General features: G+C 38.9%; 5 protein-coding genes across 8 annotated transcripts in view; 4 read left to right on the top strand and 1 right to left on the bottom strand.

Annotated features, from left to right (window-relative positions):
• LOC119482112 (prostaglandin D2 receptor 2-like) overlaps positions 1-22,641 on the bottom strand; it is a 158,728-nt gene that overhangs the window by 122,444 nt on the left and 13,643 nt on the right. The gene's annotated exons all lie outside the window — the stretch shown is intronic.
• Positions 793-22,591, top strand: LOC119482115 (immunoglobulin kappa light chain-like). Of its 3 annotated transcripts, XM_037759523.1 has the most exons (5): positions 19,071-19,248; positions 19,378-20,085; positions 21,688-21,813; positions 21,901-21,941; positions 22,059-22,591. In XM_037759523.1, the coding sequence occupies exons 1-5, from the start codon at positions 19,194-19,196 to the stop codon at positions 22,176-22,178; spliced, it is 1,050 nt and encodes a 349-aa protein (XP_037615451.1). In that variant the 5' UTR covers positions 19,071-19,193; the 3' UTR covers positions 22,179-22,591. The 3 variants fall into 3 exon arrangements, with proteins under 3 accessions (XP_037615450.1, XP_037615449.1, XP_037615451.1); XM_037759522.1 differs by lacking the exons at positions 19,071-19,248; positions 19,378-20,085 and adding an exon at positions 793-1,617 and having other exon boundaries at positions 22,059-22,362; XM_037759521.1 differs by lacking the exons at positions 19,071-19,248; positions 19,378-20,085; positions 21,688-21,813; positions 21,901-21,941; positions 22,059-22,591 and adding exons at positions 795-1,617; positions 2,373-2,498; positions 2,585-2,628; positions 2,735-3,229.
• LOC119482140 lies at positions 4,858-8,095 on the top strand. The gene is made up of 5 exons (XM_037759561.1): positions 4,858-4,917; positions 5,076-5,780; positions 7,098-7,223; positions 7,310-7,353; positions 7,460-8,095. The coding sequence occupies exons 1-5, from the start codon at positions 4,863-4,865 to the stop codon at positions 7,577-7,579; spliced, it is 1,050 nt and encodes a 349-aa protein (XP_037615489.1). The 5' UTR covers positions 4,858-4,862; the 3' UTR covers positions 7,580-8,095.
• Positions 8,631-12,696, top strand: LOC119482138. The gene is made up of 5 exons (XM_037759558.1): positions 8,631-9,382; positions 9,538-10,242; positions 11,599-11,724; positions 11,811-11,854; positions 11,961-12,696. Exons 1-5 carry the CDS (start codon positions 9,328-9,330, stop codon positions 12,078-12,080), a joined length of 1,050 nt encoding a protein of 349 aa, XP_037615486.1. The 5' UTR covers positions 8,631-9,327; the 3' UTR covers positions 12,081-12,696.
• On the top strand, positions 14,820-16,849 carry LOC119482113. 2 transcript variants are annotated; one of them, XM_037759520.1, is made up of 5 exons: positions 14,820-14,940; positions 15,076-15,783; positions 15,885-16,010; positions 16,095-16,138; positions 16,262-16,849. In XM_037759520.1, exons 1-5 carry the CDS (start codon positions 14,886-14,888, stop codon positions 16,379-16,381), a joined length of 1,053 nt encoding a protein of 350 aa, XP_037615448.1. In that variant the 5' UTR covers positions 14,820-14,885; the 3' UTR covers positions 16,382-16,849. The 2 variants fall into 2 exon arrangements, with proteins under 2 accessions (XP_037615448.1, XP_037615447.1); XM_037759519.1 differs by having other exon boundaries at positions 15,870-16,010.

Raw genomic sequence — 22,641 nt, 5'->3', positions numbered from 1 at the left:
ATGAAACAGGCACTAGTGCATGTGAGTCCCAGTGTGTGTGCCCTACGAGCTAGCTAATCGCCACCGCTCTGCACTGGGATCATATGGTTGGGCGCTACGCTTCCACGATAACCCACAGTGTCTTTGTGGAAGCATAGTGCCCAACCTCTGGTTCCCCCCCATGTTAACACTGTCAGCACTGTTGCCGTTGTCAGCACTGTTAGTGCTGGTGGTGGCTCAGTCGTCGCCATCTGAAGAGCCACGTGGAGGCAATCCCTCAATCATAGATATGCTCTGAATTTGAATTCAGCACCTTTCATAATAATAATAATAATAATAAAAATAAGATCTAATCTTGTAGGCAGGTGATTTAAAGTATTTTAAACTTTCTCTAAAACCACATAGGGATAGATATTTAGATATTCAGAGTCAGCACATCAGGACGATGCATCAACTCGGTCTATAGATATTCTTCATTTTTATAAATACACATTACTATTACTGATGCTTTTTATTGGCAGGTAAATGATCAGACCTCCATGTGACTGTATATGTAGTGTATGTGAACCAAAACTTAGCTCTATAAATGGCAGCAAACATGTGATCAGGTTTCCTGAATAGGACATACAGTGTCACATCAGGTCGGCCAATCAAACGCAATCTTGTCTCTGAAGAGTGGAGAAAGCATCTACGTTCTTTTCACTCAACACAGAAATCTGAACACGATGGCATCTCCAAAGTTTGTCTTCTATCTCACATGTTTGCTCTTGGGGAAAATGGGTGAGTTGTGTTTTTATGACTGCAGTTTCTATCTTTTCTTTAGCAACTCTTCATGGAAATGCTTCTAAATATATATTTTTTATGTAATAATTATGCTGAATTCCGTCAGATTAAATTATAAACTGTGTATTTGTTTTGTCTCTCATTTCACTTCAGCTCATGTGACCGGTCTGAATTTTTCTGTTCGTCAACAGAGAGGTTTTGTATCAGCTAATGTTGGAAACAGTGTAACTTTGCAATGTTTCTGTGAAGGTAGTGATCCAGCATGGCTTTACTGGTACAAACAAACACCGGGACAGAAACCACAGCTGATCTCTTCCACATATATGCATGATATAAGAGTCACTTTTCATCATGAATTCAAGAACAATCCACGCTTCACAGTGGATAAGGAAAACAGTAACAATCACTTGACAATTTTGGATTTGCGCATTTCAGACTCAGCTATTTACTACTGCGCAGCTAGTGCGTCATACGTCTTGTATTTTTCGGAGGGCACTCTAGTCAGTGTGCAGGGTTCAGGTCTGAACATCCCGGCTTTGGTCCAGCAGTCAGCATCTGAGACCGTCCAGCCAGGAGGCTCTGTGACTCTGAACTGTACAGTACACACTGGGACCTGTGATGGAGAACACAGTGTTTACTGGTACAGAAACTCTGAAGAATCTCATCCAGGACTCATCTACACCCATGGAGGCAGGAATGATCAGTGTGAGAAGAAACCCAACACACAAACACACACCTGTGTCTACAACCTGCCAATAAAGAGCCTGAACCGGTCTCATGTTGGGACCTACTACTGTGCTGTTGCCTCATGTGGACACATACTGTTTGGAAACGGGACCAAGCTGGACTTTAAAGGTGAGTAACATTCTAGCTCTAGTATACTTATTTATGGTTACTTTCCAATCAAACTAAACATGAACACCAGGGGTGGGGAAAAGATTAATTCACTTATGTATCGCAATTTCATTTTTTACGATTTTGAAATAGATTTTTTATTAACGCCAGAACCGGCGGAGGGTCCGCATGATATGACCTGCACCCTCACATTTTATATCCAGGTGGTAAACACTACACATCCAGTAAAGTATGGAAACACTTTGGGTTTCAAACATTGCAGGAAAAGCAGAGCTAGACATCATGACTAAAGCTGCATGCTAAATGTTATCGTATTGCGGTAACGTGCGGTCAAGCCAGTCGTCACTCTCATGGCCAAATTAGCCGACGCTACAACTGTAGAGCACCCATATACTGACATTTATGTTAAATGCATTCAAACGGCCCCAATGAAAAATAAAAAATTAATAAATAATGACAATGACTGATATATCTGACTTCAGGACATCTCTGATTATATACATACTGAAATTTAAACATTTTTACAATATCAATTTAGAGATTTTCCGAAGTAAAAGTCCCTAGAAGTGTATGATTCATCCTTTTGTCATGGTCTAGTGTTAAAAAAGTTAACAAAAATAATTTGTAGAATCGCAATACATATCAAATCAGCACCCAAGTATCATGATAGTATGGAATCGGGAGATAGGTGCATCGTCCCAGCCCTAATGAACACAGCGATAAAAGCTCTGTTTCTGGTGTCTGACTCTCTATAGATGAGGAAGCCTCTCTTGTCTTGGTGTATTTCTTGAGTGGAGCTTTGGCATTCACCACCATCCTGGTTGTTATACTGGCTCTCTCAGTGTACAAGGTGAACAAGAGAAACAGCTGCCAATGTGCAGGTAAGTTGTACCGTTTGTATCTGATAGCTTGTACTCACTAAATATAACTTTTGAATAAAGAAGCATTTTCTGTGTTTCACATCCAGAGTCTCACGGAAGATTATCAGCTCCCTCCACAGAAAATGCAGAGGTGACATTTATCTTAATAATCCACCTTTTTATTTCACAACAACCAATTGTTTTGTGAATATTTCAATTTTGATATCCTAATCCACTTCTACATATTGTGTTACCAGGGTTACAGAGACGCAGACAGCCTCCATTATGCTGCTTTAAGTGTCAACCTGACCAACAGATCAAGGAGACCGAGGAACAACACCAATGATGAATGCGTGTACTCCAGTGTAAAGCAATAGATCTGGACAGGTTCCATTTCTACTTTTATAATAAAACTGGATTTAGTCGTATTTCAAGTGTTGTGTAGATTTAGAGGTGGATTATGAGATGTATGTGTATATCTTTCTTGTGGTCTGCAGTCAAAAGTTGCAGCTCAGTGTGCCTAGGAATTCTGTTCATATTTACATCTCACGGTTTACGCCCGATGCCAACATTCAGTGCCAATGCAGGAAGAAGTGTGCACTTTACGTAGTGCGGCGGAGAGTATGGTGTGCGTCTAGGCTACAGTAGTGCATCAGATGTTTGCGCACAACACCGGAGTTCACATCTATTCACAGACTAAATCCTATTAATAGTCTGTACTGAACTGGGAAAAAGGGCATTCAAGAACGCTGTTTCCTGTTTTTGGAATCAGTTACAAAATAACCTGAATCTCTGAGAGCTGTTCTCACTGAATGTCTTTAAAGTATTTCTAAAAGACTTGGAAGCGAGCACATCTGGCTGTAGAAGTTTTTCTCTGCTGATGAATGTTTTTTCGATACCTTGTGATTCTGTAATTTGCTCTTTGTCTTCATTTTGAATTGTTATGTTTGTTTTATGTCTGCAACCGTGTAACTGTGCTGCTGCCTATTGACACTCTTGAAAAAGAGATTTTTAATCTCAATGAGTCTGACCTTTAACAACTTCATAAATCTATGACTAGGACTATGTAACTGAGAAAACCATTATTAAAGTTACTGTTTTAGAAAGTTTGAGCCTGAGTTCTGCCCAAATCCGCTGATGGCAGTGGTGTAGTGGTGTCTTGGTAGGTGGGTAAACTGTGGCCCCAAGATGAAGTCAACATGCTTTGCTCTGTGTAGCTTTTAAGACAGAGTTATGCATGGCAAAATGTTTTGTTTTGGCACTGCTTCTCTTATGAATGCAGAAAAGAAATGAAGCAGTCATTGCTTTGAGACCTTTTAACATTTACCCCATGCTTTAGCTGTGTATCTCTGTCAGTGCAGCAGCTATTGTGGTTTTCAGCAGGATGTTGACGCGGCTGCACTCCCACATAGATGTCCCTTAAGCCAGAGACCACTAAAATACCCCAGAACAGGGGAGGGCTTATTACGTCACATTTGATCACACAGGAAAATCTAATATTAACACGAATACCAGTAATACAAATACTAATACTAGTAATACTATTAATGGAAATTCTTAGAACATTACTTAGTTGAAATACTATTTAGAGTACTACTACATATAATGGATATAATATACAAATTGCATATGCATTTTGAAACATCTGAACATCAGAAACAGATTGAAAATCTTGTAGTATGAAACAGGCACTAGTGCATGTGAGTCCAAATGTTTGTGCAACACGAGTTAGCTAATCGCCACCGCTCCTCACTGGGCTCATATGGTTGGGCGCTACACTTCCACGATAATCCACAGCGTCTTGGTGGAAGCATAGCACCCAACCTCTGGTTCCCCCCCAGGTTAACACTGTCAGCACTGTTGCCGTTGTTTACACTCTTAGTGCTGGCGGCGGCTCAGTCGTCGCCATCTGAAGAGCCACGTGGAGGCAATCCCTCAGTCATACTGTAGATATGCTCTGAATTTGAATTCAGCACCTTTCATAGTAATAATAATAATAAAAAGAAGATCTAATCTTGTAAGCAGGTGATTTAAAGTATTTTAAACTTTCTCTAAAACCACATAGGGATAGATATTTAGATATTCAGAGACAGCACTTCAGGACAATGCATCAACTCGGTCTATAGATATTCTTCATTTTTATAAATACACATTACTATTACTGAGGCTTTTTATTGGCAGATAAATGATCAGACCTGCATGTGACTGTATATGTAGTGTATGTGAACCACAACTTGGCTCTATAAGTGACAGTAAACATGTGATCAGGTTTCCTGAATAGGACATACAGTGTCACATCAGGTCGGCCAATCAAACGCAGTCTTGTCTCTGAAGAGTGGAGAAAGCATCTACGTTCTTTTCACTCAACACAGAAATCTGAACACGATGGCATCTCTAAAGTTTGTCTTCTATCTCACATGTTTGCTCTTGGGGAAAATGGGTGAGTTGTGTTTTTGTGACTGCAGTTTCTATCTTTTCTTTAGCAACTCTTCATGGAAATGCTTCTAAATATATATATTTTTTATGTAATAATTATGTCGAATTCCATCAGATTAAATTATTAACTGTGTATTTGTTTCGTCTCTCATTTCACTTCAGCTCATGTGACCGGTCTGATTTCTTCCTCATCTGTTCGTCAACAGAGAGGTTTTGTATCAGCTAATGTTGGAAACAATGTGACTTTGCAATGTTTCTATGAAGATAGTGAGCCAGCATGGCTTTACTGGTACAAGCAAACACTGGGACAGAAACCACGGCTCATCTCTTCCACATATATGGATACAGCAGCCACTTTTTATCATGAATTCAATAACAATCCACGCTTCACAGTGGATAAGGAAAACAGTAAAAATCCCTTGACAATTTTTGATTTGCGCATTTCAGACTCAGCTAATTACTACTGCGCAGCTAGTGTGTCACTTGCCTTGTATTTTGCGGAGGGCACTTTAGTCAGTGTACAGGGTTCAGGTCTGAACACCCCGGCTTTGGTCCAGCAGTCAGCATCTGAGACCATCCAGCCAGAAGGCTCTGTGACTCTGAACTGTACAGTACACACTGGGACATGTGATGGACAACACAGTGTTTACTGGTACAGAAACTCTGAAGAATCTCATCCAGGACTCATCTACACCCATGGAGGCAGGAATGATCAGTGTGAGAAGAAACCCAACACACAAACGCACACCTGTGTCTACAACCTGCCAATAAAGAGCCTGAACCAGTCTGATGTTGGGACCTACTACTGTGCTGTTGCCTCATGTGGACATATACTGTTTGGAAACGGGACCATGCTGAACTTTAAAGGTGAGTAACATTCTAGCTCTAGTATAGTTATGTATGGTTACTTTCCAATCAAACTGAACATGAACACCAGGGGTGGGGAAAAGATCATTCACTTTTGTATCGCGATTTCTTTTGTTACGATTTTGAAATAGATTTTTTTAATGCCAGAACCGGTGGAGGGTCGGCATGGATACGACCTGCACCCTCACATTTTAAATCCAACGTGGTAAACAATACACATGCAGTAAAGTATGGACACACCTGGGTTTCACTTAGGGTTGGAACGGTTTGTGTATTTGACCCGAACCGTTCGGTTCAGGACGTTCGGTTCGGTTCGCGACATCCTTTCGTTTCGCCGCTATCCAAACAGAAGTTTATGTTTACTGTTTCTACTCGGAACAGAATCTCTGGAGCGTGAGTTTTACCTGGAAAGTTTTGGCAGTGCACCAGGAATGTTAGCAGCGCTGTAGCGCCCAGTAGCTCATGAAGTCAGGCTGAACTGACAACGATTTGTGTCAAACTGTACGCCGACACTGTTCAACTGAAGTCGGGTTCATATATGGACACTTGAAACATTTAATTACGACGGCATCACCCGAATGTGTCGATTAGCGGAGCGAAACAAAAGCAGACTGGACGGAGAGTCCGTTCCCCCACAGCATTCAGACAGCCTCCCATTGCAGATTCAAACTGTGCCAAAGTAATATCTAATGCTATAAGAGTGTTTATCGCTGCATATACGACCACACTCCATCGTAAACAATACAGAATTAAAGCATATGATCAAAGAGCGTGAGCCTTCACGTGTGAATTTTAGTTTGTTGTGCCCCAAAACTGTTATATGAACCGAACCATGAATTTTGTGAACCGTTCCACCCCTAGTTTCACACATTGCAGCAAAAGCAGAGCTAGACATCTAGCAGCTAAAGCTGCATGCTAACTCTGTCATGGACAGGAAATGTTATCGTATTGCAGTAACGTGCGGGCGAGCCAGCCGTCACTCTCATGGCAAAATTAATAACAAAATGTAATAAATAATGATAATGACTGATATATCTGACTTCAGGACATCTCTGATTATATACATACTGAAATTTAAACATTTTTACTGAATCAATTTAGAGATTTTCCGAAGTAAAAGTCCCTAGAAGTGTATGATTCATCCTTTTGTCATGGTCTAGTGTTAAAAAGTTAACAAAAATCATTTGTAAAATCGCAATACATATCAAATCAGCACCCAAGTATCATGATAGTATTGAATCGGGAGATAGGTGAATCGTCCCAGCCCTAATGAACACAGCGATAAAAGCTCTGTTTCTGGTGTCTGACTCTCTATAGATGAGGAAGCCTCTCTTGTCTTGGTGTATTTCTTGAGTGGAGCTTTGGCATTCACCACCATCCTGGTTGTTATACTGGCTCTCTCAGTGTACAAGGTGAACAAGAGAAACAGCTGCCAATGTGCAGGTAAGTTGTACCGTTTGTATCTGATAGCTTGTAGTCACTAAATATAACTTTTGAATAAACAATCATTTTCTGTGTTTCACATCCAGAGTCTCGCGGAAGATTATCAGCTCCCTCCACAGAAAATGCAGAGGTGACATTTATCTTAATAATCCACCTTTTTATTTCACAACAACCAATTGTTTTGTGAATATTTCAATTTTGATGTCCTAATCCACTTCTACATATTGTGTTACCAGGGTTACAGAGACGCAGACAGCGTCCATTATGCTGCTTTAAGTGTCAACCTGCCCAACAGATCACGGAGACCGAGGAACAACACCAATGATGAATGTGTGTACTCCAGTGTAAAGCAATAGATCTGGACAGGTTTCATTTCTACTTTTATAATAAAACTGGATTTAGTCGTATTTCAAGGTAGATTTTGAGATGTATGTGTATATCTTCCTTTTGCTCTGCAGTCAAACGTTGCAGCTCAGTGTGCCCAGGATTTCTGTTCATATTTACATCTCACGGTTTACGCCCGATGCCAACATTCAGTGCCAATGCAGGAAGAAGTGTGCACTTTAAGTAGTGCGGCTGAGAGTATGGTGTGCGTCTAGGCTACAGTAGCGCATCAGACTTTTGTGCACAACACCGGAGTTCACATCTATTCACAGACTAAATCCTATTAAAAGTCCGTACAGGACTGGGAAAAAGGGCATTTAAGTATACGCTTCTTCCTCTTCTTGGAATCAGTTACAAAATGACCTGAATCTTTGAGAGCTGGTCTCACTGAATGTCTTTAAAGTGCTTCTAAAAGACTTGGAAGCGAGCACATCTGGCTGTAGAAAGTTTGACTGCTGATGAATGTTTTTTCGATACCTTATTATTCTGTAATTTGCTCTTTGTCTTCGTTTTGAATTATTATGTTTGTTTTATGTCTGCAACCTTGTAACTGTGCCGCCTATCTTGGCCAGGACACTCTTGAAAAAGAGATTTTTAATCTAAATGACTATGTAACTGCAAGAACCATTATTAAAGTTACTGTTTTAGGAAGTTTGAGCCTGAGTTCTGCCCAAATCCGCTGGTGCTAGTGGTGTAGTGGTGTCTTGGTAGGTGGGTAAACTGTGGCCCCAAGATAAAGTTAACATGCTTTGCTCTGTGTAGCTTTTAAGACAGAGTTATGCATGGCAAAATGTTTTGTTTTGGCACTGCTTCTCTTATGAATGCAGAAAAGAAATGAAGCAGTCATTGCTTTGAGACCTTTTAACATTTACCCCATGCTTTAGCTGTGTATCTCTGTCAGTGCAGCAGCTATTGTGGTTTTCAGCAGGATGTTGACGCGGCTGCACTCCCACATAGATGTCCCTTAAGCCAGAGACCACTAAAATACCCCAGAACAGGGGAGGGCTTGCAGTGTGAAATAGGCACTAGTGCATGTGAGTCCCAGTGTGTGTGCCCCACGAGCTAGCTAATCGCCACCGCTCTGCACTGGGTTCATATGGTAGGGCGCTACGCTTCCATGATAACACACAGCGTCTTGGTGGAAGCATAGCGGCCAACCTCTGGTTCCCCCCCAGGTTAACACTGTCAGCACTGTTGCCATTGTTAGCACTGTTAGTGATGGCGGCGGCTCAGTCGTCGCCATCTGAAGAGCCACGTGGAGGCAATCCCTCAGTCATACTGTAGATATGCTCTGAATTTGGAATTCAGCACCTTTCATAATAATAATAATAATAAAAATAAGATCTAATCTTGTAAGCAGGTGATTTAAAGTATTTTAAACTTTCTCTAAAACCATATAGGGATAGATATTTAGATATTCAGAGTCAGCACATCAGGACGATGCATCAACTCAGTCTATAGATATTCTTCATTTTTATAAATACACATTACTATTACTGAGGCTTTTTATTGGCAGGTAAATGATCAGACCTCCATGTGACTGTATATGTAGTGTATGTGAACCACAACTTGGCTCTATAAATGGCAGCAAACATGTGATCAGGTTTCCTGAATAGGACATACAGTGTCACATCAGGTCGGCCAATCAAACGCAGTCTTGTCTCTGAAGAGTAGAAAAAGGATCTAGGTTTGTTTCACTCAACACAGAAATTTGAACACGATGGCATCTCTAAAGTTTGTCTTCTATCTCACATGTTTGCTCTTGGGGAAAATGGGTGAGTTGTGTTTTTGTGACTGCAGTTTCTATCTTTTCTTTAGCAACTCTTCATGGAAATGCTTCTAAATATATATTTTTATGTAATAATTATGCTGAATTCCATCAGATTAAATTATTAACTGTGTATTTGTTTCGTCTTTCATTTCACTTCAGCTCATGTGACCGGTCTGATTTCTTCCTCATCTGTTCGTCAACAGAGAGGTTTTGTATCAGCTAATGTTGGAAACAATGTGACTTTGCAATGTTTCTATGAAGATAGTGAGCCAGCATCGCTTTACTGGTACAAGCAAACACTGGGACAGGAACCACGGCTGATCTCTTCCTCATATATGCATACAACAGCCATTTTTTATCATGAATTCAATAACAATCCACGCTTCACAGTGGATATGGAAAACGGTAACAATCACTTGACAATTTTTGATTTGCGCATTTCAGACTCAGCTATTTACTACTGCGCAGCTAGTGAGTCACTTGCCTTGTATTTTGCGGAGGGCACTTTAGTCAGTGTGCAGGGTTCAGGTCTGAACGTCCCAGCTTTAGTCCAGCAGTCAGCATCTGAGACCGTCGAGCCAGGAGGCTCTGTGACTCTGAACTGTACAGTACACACTGGGACTTGTGATGGAGAACACAGTGTTTACTGGTTCAGAAACTCTGAAGAATCTCATCCAGGACTCATTTACACTCATGGACGCAGGAATGATCAGTGTGAGAAGAAACCCAACAACAAAACACACACCTGTGTCTACAACCTGCCAATGAAGAGCCTGAACCGGTCTCATGTTGGGACCTACTACTGTGCTGTTGCCTCATGTGGACACATACTGTTTGGAAATGGGACCAAGCTGGACTTTAAAGGTGAGTAACATTCTAGCTCTAGTATAGTTATTTATGGTTACTTTCCAATCAAACTGAACATGAACACCAGGGGTGGGGGAAAAGATTAATTCACTTATGTATCGCAATTTCTTTTTTTACGATTCTGAAATTGATTTTTTTAATACCAGAACCGGCGGAGGGTCGGCATGGATACGACCTGCACCCTCACATTTTAAATCCAACGTGGTAAACAATACACATGCAGTAAAGTATGGAAACACTTTGGGTTTCACATAGGGTTGGAACGGTTTGTGTATCTGACCCGAACCGTTCGGTTCAGGACGTTAACAATACAGAATTAAAGCATATGGTCAAAGAGCGTGAGCCTTCACGTGTGGATTTTAGTCTGTTGTGCCTGCCCTGTGTAAACTAGCATAAGCAGCAGTTGAGGATTTCTCAACAGCCTTGAGGTGGAACATTACATTACAGACATTTGGGATTTTATTTTTGTAATTTATTTTTTCTTATTGACAATATGTCAGTATTTGAGTGCCTTTACTGTTATAGTAAGAATTATGACCAGTGAGCCACTGTTGAATGAGCTATAAACTCACAGCTCATAGCTCATTCATAAAAGCTGTATGTCTTTTAGCATAGTTCTGGTTGAGCTTATGCTTCAATGTATGGCCTTAGTTTAGAATTTCATTATTTTTATATGAAAATAACAAAGCTGCATTTTTTTGTTGTACTAGTTACTGTAGAAGACCTATTCTTTCAATTGAGATTTGTCAATGAAGACGTGTATTTGTTCTTTATGTAAGCCATACTTTTGTTAAGGCAAACATTTGTTTACTTATTTTTGCCAAATAAATGAAAAGCATGTTGAAATCAGAAATTGACCTCCTTCTGTAACAAATATACCGAACCGAAAACCCTGATATGAACTGAACCATGAATTTTGTGAACCGTTCCACCCCTAGTTTCACAAGTGAGGCAAAAGCAGAGCTTCATGCTAACTCTATCACAGACAGGAAATGTTATCGTATTGCGGTAACGTGAAATGAAAAAAAATGTAATAAATAATGACAATGACTGATATATCTGACTATATACATGCTAAAAATCAAACATTTTTACAATATCAATTTAGAGATTTTCCGAAGTAAATGTCCCTAGAAGTGTATGATTCATCCTTTTGTCATGGTCTAGTGTTAAAAAACTTAACAAAAATCACAATACATCGTAATATGGAATCGCAATACTTGTAGAATCGCAATACATATCGAATCGGCACCCAAGTATCATGATAGTATGGAATCGGGAGATAGGTGAATCGTCCCAGCTCTAATGAACACAGCGATAAAAGCTCTGTTTCTGGTGTCTGACTCTCTATAGATGAGGAAGCCTCTCTTGTCTTGGTGTATTTCTTGAGTGGAGCTTTGGCATTCACCACCATCCTGGTTGTTATACTGGCTCTCTCAGTGTACAAGGTGAACAAGAGAAACAGCTGCCAATGTGCAGGTAAGTTGTACCGTTTGTATCTGATAGCTTGTACCCACTAAATATAACTTTTGAATAAAGAAGCATTTTCTGTGTTTCACATCCAGAGTCTCGCGGAAGACTATCAGCTCCCTTCACAGAAAATGCAGAGGTGACATTTATCTTAATAATCCACCTTTTTATTTCACAACAACCAATTGTTTTGTGAATATTTCAATTTTGATATTCTAATCCACTTCTATATATTGTGTTACCAGGGTTACAGAGACGCAGACAGCCTCCATTATGCTGCTTTAAGTGTCAACCTGCCCAACAGATCACGGAGACCGAGGAACAACACCAATGATGAATGCGTGTACTCCAGTGTAAAGCAATAGATCTGGACAGGTTTCATTTATACTTTTACAATAAAACTGGATTTAGTCGTATTTCAAATGTTGTGTAGATTTAGAGGTAGATTTTGAGATGTATGTGTATATCTTCCTTGTGCTCTAAAGTCAAAAGTTGCAGCTCAGTGTGCCTAGGAATTATGTTCATATTTACATCTCACGGTTTACGCCCGATGCCAACATGCAGTGCCAATGCAGGAAGAAGTGTGCACTTTACGTAGTGAGGCGGAGAGTATGGTGTGCATGTACAGCATTGCATCAGATTTTTGTGCACAAGACCGGAGTTCACATCTATTAAGTATACGCTGCTTCCTCTTCTTGGAATCAGTTACAAATTGACAAATTTTTGAGAGCTGGTCTCACTGAATGTCTTTAAAATTCTAAAGTATTGTCTTGCAATAAAATAAAATAAGTATTTCTAAAAGACTTGGAAGCGAGCACATCTGGCTGTAGAAGTTTTGAATGCTAATGAATGTTTTTTCGATACCTTATGATTCTGTAATTTGCTCTTTGTCTTCGTTTTAAAGTGTTATGTGTGTTTTATGTCTACAACCTTGTAACTGTGCTGCTGCCTATCTTGGCCAGGACACTCTTGAAAAAGAGATTTTTAATCTCTATACTCCTGGTTGAATAAAGGTTAAATAAAATAAAATAAAATAAATAATACAAAGACTTGTTGGTAATATTGTCCCTTTTTACTCAATCAACAAGCTTTCTTTAATCTCTATTTATGTTTTGCATAACCAGGATTTTTCTTAATCACTCCATAGTTTCCATGCACACATACAGTATTGTGGAAAGCAAGTGCAGAGCTTTGATGTCCCTCCTACTCTTAATGGAAATTTAATAGATACAGTATATCATTATATGTACAGTAACACTTCATTTTACAGGTCCGCAAATTGGTAATTAGGTGATAATTAGCAAGTAACCTATTTGAAATTTGGAATTACTTCAAAATTACCCCAATATTTGTTTTTTATAAACATTATTTAATAATTATATTCCACTATTTCCCAATAGCTGGTACTTTATCTAATACATTTCGAATACAAAGTTAATTGATATGCTTTATTTCCATGTCACCACGAAAAGCAAGAAGAAACCAAACTAATCGACGTGTTCTGTCTCGTCTGGCCGTCTGTCGATCTCCTCCCCTCCGTTTCAGTACCACGGACAGCGCCACACCTACAGTAGACAAGCTACCCGGCCCTTACACACAAACAGCGCTGTCCATGGTTCTGAAACAACAGCTGAGCGATAGTCACATGTATCTCGGCCAATAAATGTGTTGTTTTTGCTATTTGTCTATAGATACATAAAGCTTAAACAAAGGGAGCAAAAAATACAACTGAGCGGGCTGAGTCCCCTTAAGACCCTTCGTAGCGCCGGGCGGACCCAAAGGTAGTTAGTAGTACCAGTGATTCTCAAAGTGGGGTCCGAGGACCCCCAGGGGTACGTGGCAATCTCTCAGGAGGTCCGCGAAATAATTTGCTATAAATTATAAAATATTGTTGAATATGTGTGAATATCAACAAATAGGGACCATTTGCGCCAATAAAACAAGCATATTGTGTCCTTTAGTCCCACCAACGTTAGCTTTGGGCCAATAGAAACTGATATGATTGTGACACACAGCAATGAGTTCATTATTTTTAAGTTGAAGCACTTATTGAAAGTCAGCTTTAGACTGGTAAATTTAAACATCTGGATTCATTAGGACTACGCCAGGCTTGCTACTGTTCATTTTCTGAAAGCTTTTAAGATCAATTACTTGAAAAGTCCAAATGCAATTTGAATAAAATCACCCTCTGACTAAAAGTATATAAGAGGTATTAACATGATTCAAATTGAAATGCGTTTCTGTTTATCACTATCCAACAGGTCTGACGTATTTAGGTTGAAAAGTTTTAAAATAGAAATAGTTCCAATGGCATCTAAGAGTACAAATGGTAGTAAACATTATGCTTAATCTGCGTTACGATTATGAGGGGTCCTATGAATATTTTCCCTGGCCCCAAAAAGTTTGAGAACCCCTGGTTTACACAAGTACACTGACTGCGTATTGAGCTGCGTCTGAGTGTACAGCAGCACTGAGGCTGATACTGACGAAGACTGCAGCTGCTGCTTTGACCACACAGCGGATGTAGGCCAGGTGTAATAAAAGCAAAGCCTTTAAGAGATACAATAGTTACTGTGTGCTAAAATATTTTGTCACTATGAACTACTACACTATGAACTTACGTAGAAAAGAAATAAAGCATTCATTACTCTCGGACCTGTGAACTTTTCAACCCCCCTTACTTTTTGTATTTGGTACATTTTGTGGTTTTCAGCAGGATGTAAGAGTGTTCGCACCCTCGGAAGGATACCTCATAAGACAAAGACCACTTGAGCGAGGCCCCTTGAGGCAAAGGTTTGATTTGTGATGTTGGGCTAAAGTTTAAAGCATGTCAAACTTTATGCCCAGTGGTAGTTATGCATGTAGATAGAACTGATTTTATTTGACTTCTGCTGCCAGTCCAGTACAATGGAGGTCAATGGACCTTTTACTTGTTTTAAATCTAATGCCAAGATGGAGAGCTGTTATGTTCTTCATATATCTTTCACACCTTGTGGTCCTTTTCTAAAAAAAAAATGCTTGACTCTACAGATGGCAGTGAACATTTGACGCCTCCTAAGTAGGACGTACATACAGCGTCACATGAGGTTGACCAATCAAGCGCAGTCTCGTCTCTAAAGAGTGGAGAAAGCATCTACCTTCTTTTCATTTCCCACAGCTATTTGAGCACGATGACATCGACAGTGTTTGCTCTCTATCTCGCATGTCTGCTCTGGGGGGAAATGGGTGAGTTGTATTCATATATTCAAACTTTCAGTGTATGATCACTCGTCATACGAATGTTTCTAAGATTTTTAATTTTGCTGAGTTCTGCCACATTAAATCAAATTTATATTTGCTTTGTCTCTTACTTCACTTCAGCTCAGACGACCGATCTGAAATCCTCCTCGTCTGTTCGTCAAGAGAAAGGTTTTGTATCAGTTAAAGCGAGGGAGAACTTCACTTTGCAGTGTTTCTATGGAGGCATTGTTGGTGCAAGGATTTACTGGTACAAGCAAACACTGGGACAGAAACCAAGGCTCATCTCCAACTTCTATACGTATGATAAAAAAAAATATTTGTATGGCGAATTCAAGAACAATTCACGTTTCACATTGGATACTGAAAATGGTAAAAATCACTTTACAATTGCAGACATGCGCAATTCAGACTCAGGTACTTACTACTGCATAAGTTGCTATCTATACGCGTTGGAAGTCTTGGCGAGCATTCTAGTCAGTGTAGAGGGTTCAGGTTTGAACGTCCCAACTTTGGTCCAGCAGTCAGGATCTGAGACCGTCCAGCCAGGAGGCTCTGTGACTCTGAACTGTACAGTACACACTGGGATCTGTGATGGAGAACACAGTGTTTACTGGTTCAGAAACTCTGAAGAATCTCATCCAGGACTCATCTACACCCATGGAGGCAGGAATGATCAGTGTGAGAAGAAACCCAACACACAAACACACACCTGTGTCTACAACCTGCCAATAAAGAGCCTGGATACGTCTCATGCTGGGACCTACTACTGTGCTGTTGCCTCATGTGGACACATACTGTTTGGAAACGGGACCAAGCTGGACGTTAAAGGTGAGTAGCCGAGGTTGTTGCATCTGATAAGTACTTCCTAAACAAACTTAGGATAAAAACCTGCTGAAAGCTCCATGTTTCTGAAGTCCGTCTCTCTGCAGATGGGGTGGACTCTACTGTCTTGGTGTATTTCTTGAGTGGAACTTCGACATTCGCCTCCATCCTGAGTGTTTTACTGGCTTTCTCCGTGTGCATGATGAGCAAGAGAAGCAGCTGCCAATCTACAGGTAACTATTGTTTGTATTTGACAGCTCGTCTTCACTGAATTTGGCTTTTGAATAAAAGAGCTTTTTCTTCTGTTTCACAACCAGAGTCTCAAGCAAGACTTTCAGCTTCCTCCACAACAAATGCAAAGGTGAATAAAAACTGTGTAACTGAAAATTACACTTTTTATTGCAGAATACATTGTTTCCTGGATATTGTTTTAATTTCTGTCAAGAACTAAATAACGATCAGCTGGTATATATTTTGTTACCAGGGTTACCAACACGGAGAAAAACTCTATTATGCTGCTTTAAGTGTCAACCTGCACAACAGATCAAGAAGACAGAGGGATCCGACCTGGAGTGAATGTGTGTACTACAGCGTCAAGCAGTAGAAGTGGACATATTGTATTTGTACTTTTGCGTAAGACAGGGATTTCTTCATGCCTCTTTTAAAGTGTAATATAAATGTATATCTAAGTTTGAAATAAATATGCTTTTAAAGCTTCTTTGTTGTCCTGCAGCCCAAAATAAATCACTCTTCTTTGCTAATGTGCTTATTTAGGATACAGATTTTTGTCTCCACATTGTTCTTGCAAATACACCATGTATCTAAAATGATTCTTTAATTGTTAATTAATTTTATTTAGATTATTTTTAGTACATATGCATAAATGTTTTTTTTATGATTTATCCAGTATATTAAGAAGCTCACATTCATCGATGCTGTAAAAGTCACTCACATGCTTTTAGGATCAAGATCATCCTATACTTTTTATCTATCCTCACTGTTTGTTTGTTTTTTAAACAAATCATATGTTTTTGTATGTGAAATGTATGTTGTTAATGATCAAATAAACATATTCAAAATTTGGAGCACTCTGAATTTGAAAAATGTGTGATGTCACAGTCTAGAGTACCGCAACATGGCGGCGCTCTTGCCACGAAAGATAAAATGAAGCTTCTTTTTTCTTTTTCTTTTAAATGCTGACATTTGTCATGTTTGTTATATAATTGTTCATTAGAGTGGAAATCCATTTAGTAAACTCACATAAGTTTGTCGACTGCTTCATCTCCACTTTAAGCCCCACAAGAGTTTCACACCTATTGTTGTAAGTGAGGTCAACCACATTCTCATTCTCTTTCACAGTTTTGTTTTCAATTCATGAAAGTTAATTTTAACATTTTGGTGACCTAAAAAACTCGTATTCAGTTGTACTTAGCTCCACCCTCTCGTGTCACTTCTGGTTTCGAAAAAAACAAGATGGCAAAGGACAAAAAAACAAAAATAGCTACGACCAAAATGCCGAGCTCGAGGCTTCAAAACGGCAGTCTGGGTGACTACGTCCACTTCTCATATAAAGTCTATGTATGGTCCAACCATATTTTCATCTTTTGATATGTTTAGATATATTTTCTTTTCTTCTGTACGTGGGTCTGTATGGGGCGGCTGTGGCTCAGAGGGTAGAGCAGGTTGTCCACCAATCGGAAGGTCGGTGGTTCGATCCCCGGCTGCTCCGGGTCACATGTCGATGTGTCCTTGAGCAAGACACTTAACCCCAAATTGCTCCCGGAGGCATAGCCATCGGTGTGTGAATGAGTATTTAGATTAAATCCTGATGGGCAAAGTTGGCACCTTAGTAGCCTCTGCCATCAGTGTATGAATGTGTGTGTGAATGGGTGAATACTGACATGTAGTGTAAAGCGCTTTGAGTGGTCGGAAGACTAGAAAAGCGCTATATAAGTCCAAGTCCATTTACCATTTTACCATTCTGTACTATTTTTTTGTAGGTATTTCATTGTTTTTATTGGATTGTTTTCCACTGTTTGGTTAGGTTTTTCTGCACATTTTGTGTACTTCTTGTTGTTGTTTAACTTTTGTTTTTTTTATTAAAATTATGTTAGTTTAGATTTTTCTTCCTCTTTTGTTATTGTTTTTTTCTCTCCTGGGGTTGGTGGGGGGGTCATTTGTATAAGCTCTTGACGTCTCCTGACACATTTCTTGTTTTATTTTTTTCTCATTGACTGGATATGGTGAAGTTTTATATATGTGCAAATAAATAAAAAATAAATAAATAAATGAAATATGTGAAGTTATTATGGTTTGTGTAGCTAATCAATAAGGTGATAACGTCTGTCTCTAATTATTCTACATGTCAAAAGAATAATGTAGATTATTGCAAGTTGTTCTTTCTATGGATGGTGAAGGTTCTCTAAATATTGTTGTATTAAAAAACTTGTCAACCTGAAAACATTTATTTTCCTCTTCACATTTTTGCATTTGTAAGGTTAATATTATTGATAAATTTATCGGTATCAGCCACAACAAACAGACAATTATCGGTTATCATTATCTGCCCTAAAATTCCATATTAGTGCATCTGTAGTTATATTTATTTCCTGTGTTAGGTGCTTTTGACTGTCATTCTCGTCTTTGAATCTGGTTCCAATGAGCAGACTGCACAGTGTTTTTGTCAGAACTGGGGGTTGACATATCGATTGTTCTTTCTGGCCCTCTCTCTACGAGGTTTCTACGTGGCTTTTTTTCTTTTACCACATTTCTTTCACTCTGCTGTCTATATATATTTTTATCCATGTCCTGCCACCCCCTCTTCCTGTACACAGTTTCCACGTGGTATGACACACACTTGTCATTTGTTGATGAAGCTTAGGGTTATAGAGAGGCCAGAAATGAGATCAGGATTTTATTTTTGATTAATCGTACAGCCCTAGATTAATCAAATTTGTATTGATTATTGTAAAGAAAAGATGCCTCTTGAATAAAGCACATAGTACAGTGTTGTTTTGCCGTACTACAGTTCAAAAAGAGAGTCAAGTATATCAGTATACTGTATATTATCAAGTATGGATGGTTGGATGGAGCTGCTCAAAATATTTTTTGTTACCTTTTTGTTAAATATACCAAATATTGCACATGAATGTACTGCACTGTGTCTTGTTACAGATATGTATATATTGGATACAGAGATTTTTCAGCGACTTAAACCATTATATTCTTCATATATCTCTCAAAATGTGAACCAAATTTCACACTATATACTGTATGTAGGTGGCAGCGATCATGTGATAAAGTTTCCTAAATAGGACGTACACTGTCACTTCTGGCTGTCCAATCAAACGCAGTCTTGTCTGTGACAAGTGGAGAAACGAGATTTAGCTTTCATTCAGCACGACAATTTGAACACGATGACATCTCCAAAGTTTGTCTTCTATCTGACATGTATGTTCTTGGGGAAAATGGGTGAGTTTTTTTTTTTGTGACTGCAGTTTGAATCTTCTAAAGTATATGACCACTCCTCATGACATTGCTTCTGATGTTTCTTTGTGTTTTTCATGTGTTCATAAAGTGCTTTGTTATTCCTATCTCTAGCTCAGATGACGGATCTGAAATCCTCCCCATCTGCTAATCAAGAGAGAGGTTTTGTATCCGCTAAAACTGGCGAAAACTTGACTTTGCAATGTTCCTATGAGAGTAATATTGCTGCAAGGCTTTACTGGTATAAACAGACTCTGGGACAGAAACCAAGGCTCCTCTCTACCTTCTACAAATATGAAAAAAATGCAAAATTTCATGATGAATTCAAGAACAATCCACGCTTCACATTGGATACTGAAAACAGTAACAATCACTTGAAGATAACAGAACTGCAAATTTCGGACTCAGCTACTTACTACTGCGCAAAAAGCCATTCATACAAGTTTGAATTCATGGAGGGCATTGAAGTCAGTGTACAGGGTTCAGGTCTAAACGTCCCAGCTTTGGTCCAGCAGTCAGCATCTGAGACCGTCCAGCCAGAAGGCACTAAGACTCTGAACTGTACAGTACACACTGGGACCTGTGATGGAGAACACAGTGTTTACTGGTTCAGAAACTCTGAAGAATCTCATCCAGGACTCATCTACACCCATGGAAGCAGGAATGATCAGTGTGAGAAGAAACCCAACACACAAACACACACCTGTGTCTACAACCTGCCAATGAACAGCCTGAACCGGTCTCATGCTGGGACCTACTACTGTGCTGTTGCCTCATGTGGACACATACTGTTTGGAAACGGGACCAAGCTGGACTTTGAAGGTAAGGTTATTAAGTATAATACTTCCACAGGCAAAAACTTTTTTCATGTACTGGTCAGTTCTGAGATTTTGTGCTATTTTGCTTCCATAACATGTCTTCTTTCAGATTAGTGGAAAGAAAGCATCCAAAAATACACATTTAAGTGTTTTATTTTACTACACTTTGTCTATCTGTCTGTAGATTTCTCCTAAAATCACCAAAAGTTAGCATTAGATAATGCCTCATTTGCATATTTAAACATAACAATCCAGAAAACTTGTAATTAAGGCTGTCAAAGTTAAAGCAATAATAACGCCTTAACGCAAATTTGTTTTAACGTCACTAATTTCTTTAACATATTAATGCAACTTTAAAATTTTAGGTTATAGCGGGCTCAGTTTTAAAGTTTTAGAGTGAAGATAGTGATATCATATGAAATTATTGGTACCACACATGTCATACTAGCTTGTCGTGAAGGAGACTTAGTAATGCTCCAAACATGCGCTAAATTTTCAAAGGGGTCCCTTGACCTCTGACATCAAGATATGTGAATGAAAATGGGTTCTATGGGTACCCACGAGTCTCCCCTTTACATACATGCCCACTTTATGATAATCACATGCAGTTTGGGGCAAGTCATAGTCAAGTCAGCACACTGACACACTGACAGATGTTGTTGCTTGTTGGGCTGCAGTTTGCCATGTTATGATTTGAGCAAATGTTTTATGTTAAATGCACCTGTGAGGGTTTCTGGACAATATTTGTCATTGTTTTGTGTTGTTAATTGATTTCTAATAATAGGTATATACATATATTTGCATAAAGCAAGTATATTTGTCCACTCCCATGTTGATAAGAGCATTAAATATTTGACAAATCTCCCTTTAATGTACATTTTGAACAGATAAAAAATGTGCAATTAATGTAAGATTAATTGCAATTAACTATAGACAATATGTTTGAATTGATTGACCGCCTCACTTGTAATACAAAAAACAATTGTCTTAATGTGAGTAATCAACTGGGGAAGTTTCATGGTGATTTCTATTAGTTAAAATGTTTTACCCTCTTCACCTGTAGTGTCTTGCAAAATGTTAAAAATTTACGATACATATCTTTAAAAGCTGTTTTCTCATAATCTGAGCCAGAAATCTCCACTTCAGTAGCAAGTACATACACCAAACTTTCCAGTTTCATTCCTCATCTATATTCTGAAGGTTTTTACAGAGGAGTTTGTTCATATATCATTCATAGCCTGATTTATAGAAACAAAATTTCCTAAAAACATGGCAAAAATTGATATTTTTTGTAATGGTTGTTGACAGTATCTTCTGATTTATGGAGTGATAAAAAGAGATATCCAAAATTCCCTCTATAAAAACCTAAGACTCTAATATATCAACAAATTCAATTTTTAACCTGGCTTTATCCAATGTTCAGAATTCTGTTTTTGGACATTTTTAAAATTTGCATATATATAATATTTATAGCATATTTTAACAAAATTTCAGAAAACTTTGTCTTAATGTAAGTAATGACGTGGGGAAGTTTCATGGTGATATCTATTAGTTAAAATGAGTTCAAAAGGCTCTGTAATGTCTCCTGGTGTCCGTCTCTCTACAGATCAGGTGGACTCTCCTGTCTTGGTGTATTTCTTGAGTGGAGCTTTGGCATTCACCACCATCCTGGTTGTTTTACTGGTTTTCTTACTGTGCATGATGAAGAAGAGAAACAGCTGTAAATGCGCAGGTACCGTAACTACTATTCTTTGCTGACAGTTTGTACGTGCTTCACAGTAAGAGCATTATAGTGAGTGCAATTTTCTTTCTTTTTCAGAGTCTCATGGAAGACTTTCAGCTCCCTCCACAACAATACAGGTATGTTTTGTGTAGATTAGCTATTGTATTACCATTCAAATGTTTTCATGACAGCAATTTTTTGGAGGGTTTTTATCTCTCTCAAGAACAATACTGTGGTTTATATTTTATTAACAGGGTGGCCAAAATGAAGAAAACATCCTTTACGCAACTGTAAGGGAACACCAGGTCAACAGATCTACAACAAGAGACAACAGCGACCACAATGAATGCACGTACTCAAGTATAAAGCTGTAGAAGTGTACATGTTTTATATTTGTTTGTGTGTAACACAACTAATAAAAGTTTATAATGCCTGGGCCAGACTGGGAACGTCAGCAGCGCGTGGTGGCTGCCTCACTGAACTGCTGCGTCTCTCACGTCAGCGTTTCTGCTGCTGCTGCGCTGCTACCACAAGCCCTTTTTTTCTATATAGAGTTTGCCTTTCATAATGGCCATTTCATTTAATTATACAGTAAATGTCTTTCATATTAAATTTTTGTACATTTATATTTGTAAATAATCAGTCACTGCATTTTCCACAGCACTCCTGCAAATATTTCAGAATAAAAGCCATTAACAAATGAAAGAATTGTGTCCACAGAACATTTTTTAGAGGGCTTTTCTTTTTAAACGGAAGCAGGAAGTGTTTAGTTAAAAAAAAAAAAATGGTGTGTGTCTGTGACATATTCTACAGATATAGACACTGAAACAGTAGTAG

This window comes from Sebastes umbrosus, chromosome 22 (genome assembly GCF_015220745.1).
Source record: "Sebastes umbrosus isolate fSebUmb1 chromosome 22, fSebUmb1.pri, whole genome shotgun sequence".
NCBI lineage: Eukaryota > Metazoa > Chordata > Actinopteri > Perciformes > Sebastidae > Sebastes > Sebastes umbrosus.
The sequence above is the reverse complement of the archived record's forward strand: the minus strand, read 5'-3'. Positions and strand labels throughout refer to the sequence as shown.

What these genes read in the sequence shown, in the direction of transcription:
- LOC119482115 (XM_037759521.1), top strand. Translation starts at nt 852, where the DNA reads ATGCTGAATTCCGTCAGATTAAATTATAAACTGTGTATTTGTTTTGTC. An exon ending in GACCAAGCTGGACTTTAAAG is followed by an intron (nt 1,618 to 2,372) that starts GTGAGTAACATT and finishes GACTCTCTATAG; the next exon opens with ATGAGGAAGCCTCTCTTGTC. An exon ending in CCTCCACAGAAAATGCAGAG is followed by an intron (nt 2,629 to 2,734) that starts GTGACATTTATC and finishes TTGTGTTACCAG; the next exon opens with GGTTACAGAGACGCAGACAG.
- LOC119482140 (XM_037759561.1), top strand. Translation starts at nt 4,863, where the DNA reads ATGGCATCTCTAAAGTTTGTCTTCTATCTCACATGTTTGCTCTTGGGG. An exon ending in GACCATGCTGAACTTTAAAG is followed by an intron (nt 5,781 to 7,097) that starts GTGAGTAACATT and finishes GACTCTCTATAG; the next exon opens with ATGAGGAAGCCTCTCTTGTC. An exon ending in CCTCCACAGAAAATGCAGAG is followed by an intron (nt 7,354 to 7,459) that starts GTGACATTTATC and finishes TTGTGTTACCAG; the next exon opens with GGTTACAGAGACGCAGACAG.
- LOC119482138 (XM_037759558.1), top strand. Translation starts at nt 9,328, where the DNA reads ATGGCATCTCTAAAGTTTGTCTTCTATCTCACATGTTTGCTCTTGGGG. An exon ending in GACCAAGCTGGACTTTAAAG is followed by an intron (nt 10,243 to 11,598) that starts GTGAGTAACATT and finishes GACTCTCTATAG; the next exon opens with ATGAGGAAGCCTCTCTTGTC. An exon ending in AAACAGCTGCCAATGTGCAG is followed by an intron (nt 11,725 to 11,810) that starts GTAAGTTGTACC and finishes TTTCACATCCAG; the next exon opens with AGTCTCGCGGAAGACTATCA.
- LOC119482113 (XM_037759519.1), top strand. Translation starts at nt 14,886, where the DNA reads ATGACATCGACAGTGTTTGCTCTCTATCTCGCATGTCTGCTCTGGGGG. An exon ending in GACCAAGCTGGACGTTAAAG is followed by an intron (nt 15,784 to 15,869) that starts GTGAGTAGCCGA and finishes ATGTTTCTGAAG; the next exon opens with TCCGTCTCTCTGCAGATGGG. An exon ending in AAGCAGCTGCCAATCTACAG is followed by an intron (nt 16,011 to 16,094) that starts GTAACTATTGTT and finishes TTTCACAACCAG; the next exon opens with AGTCTCAAGCAAGACTTTCA.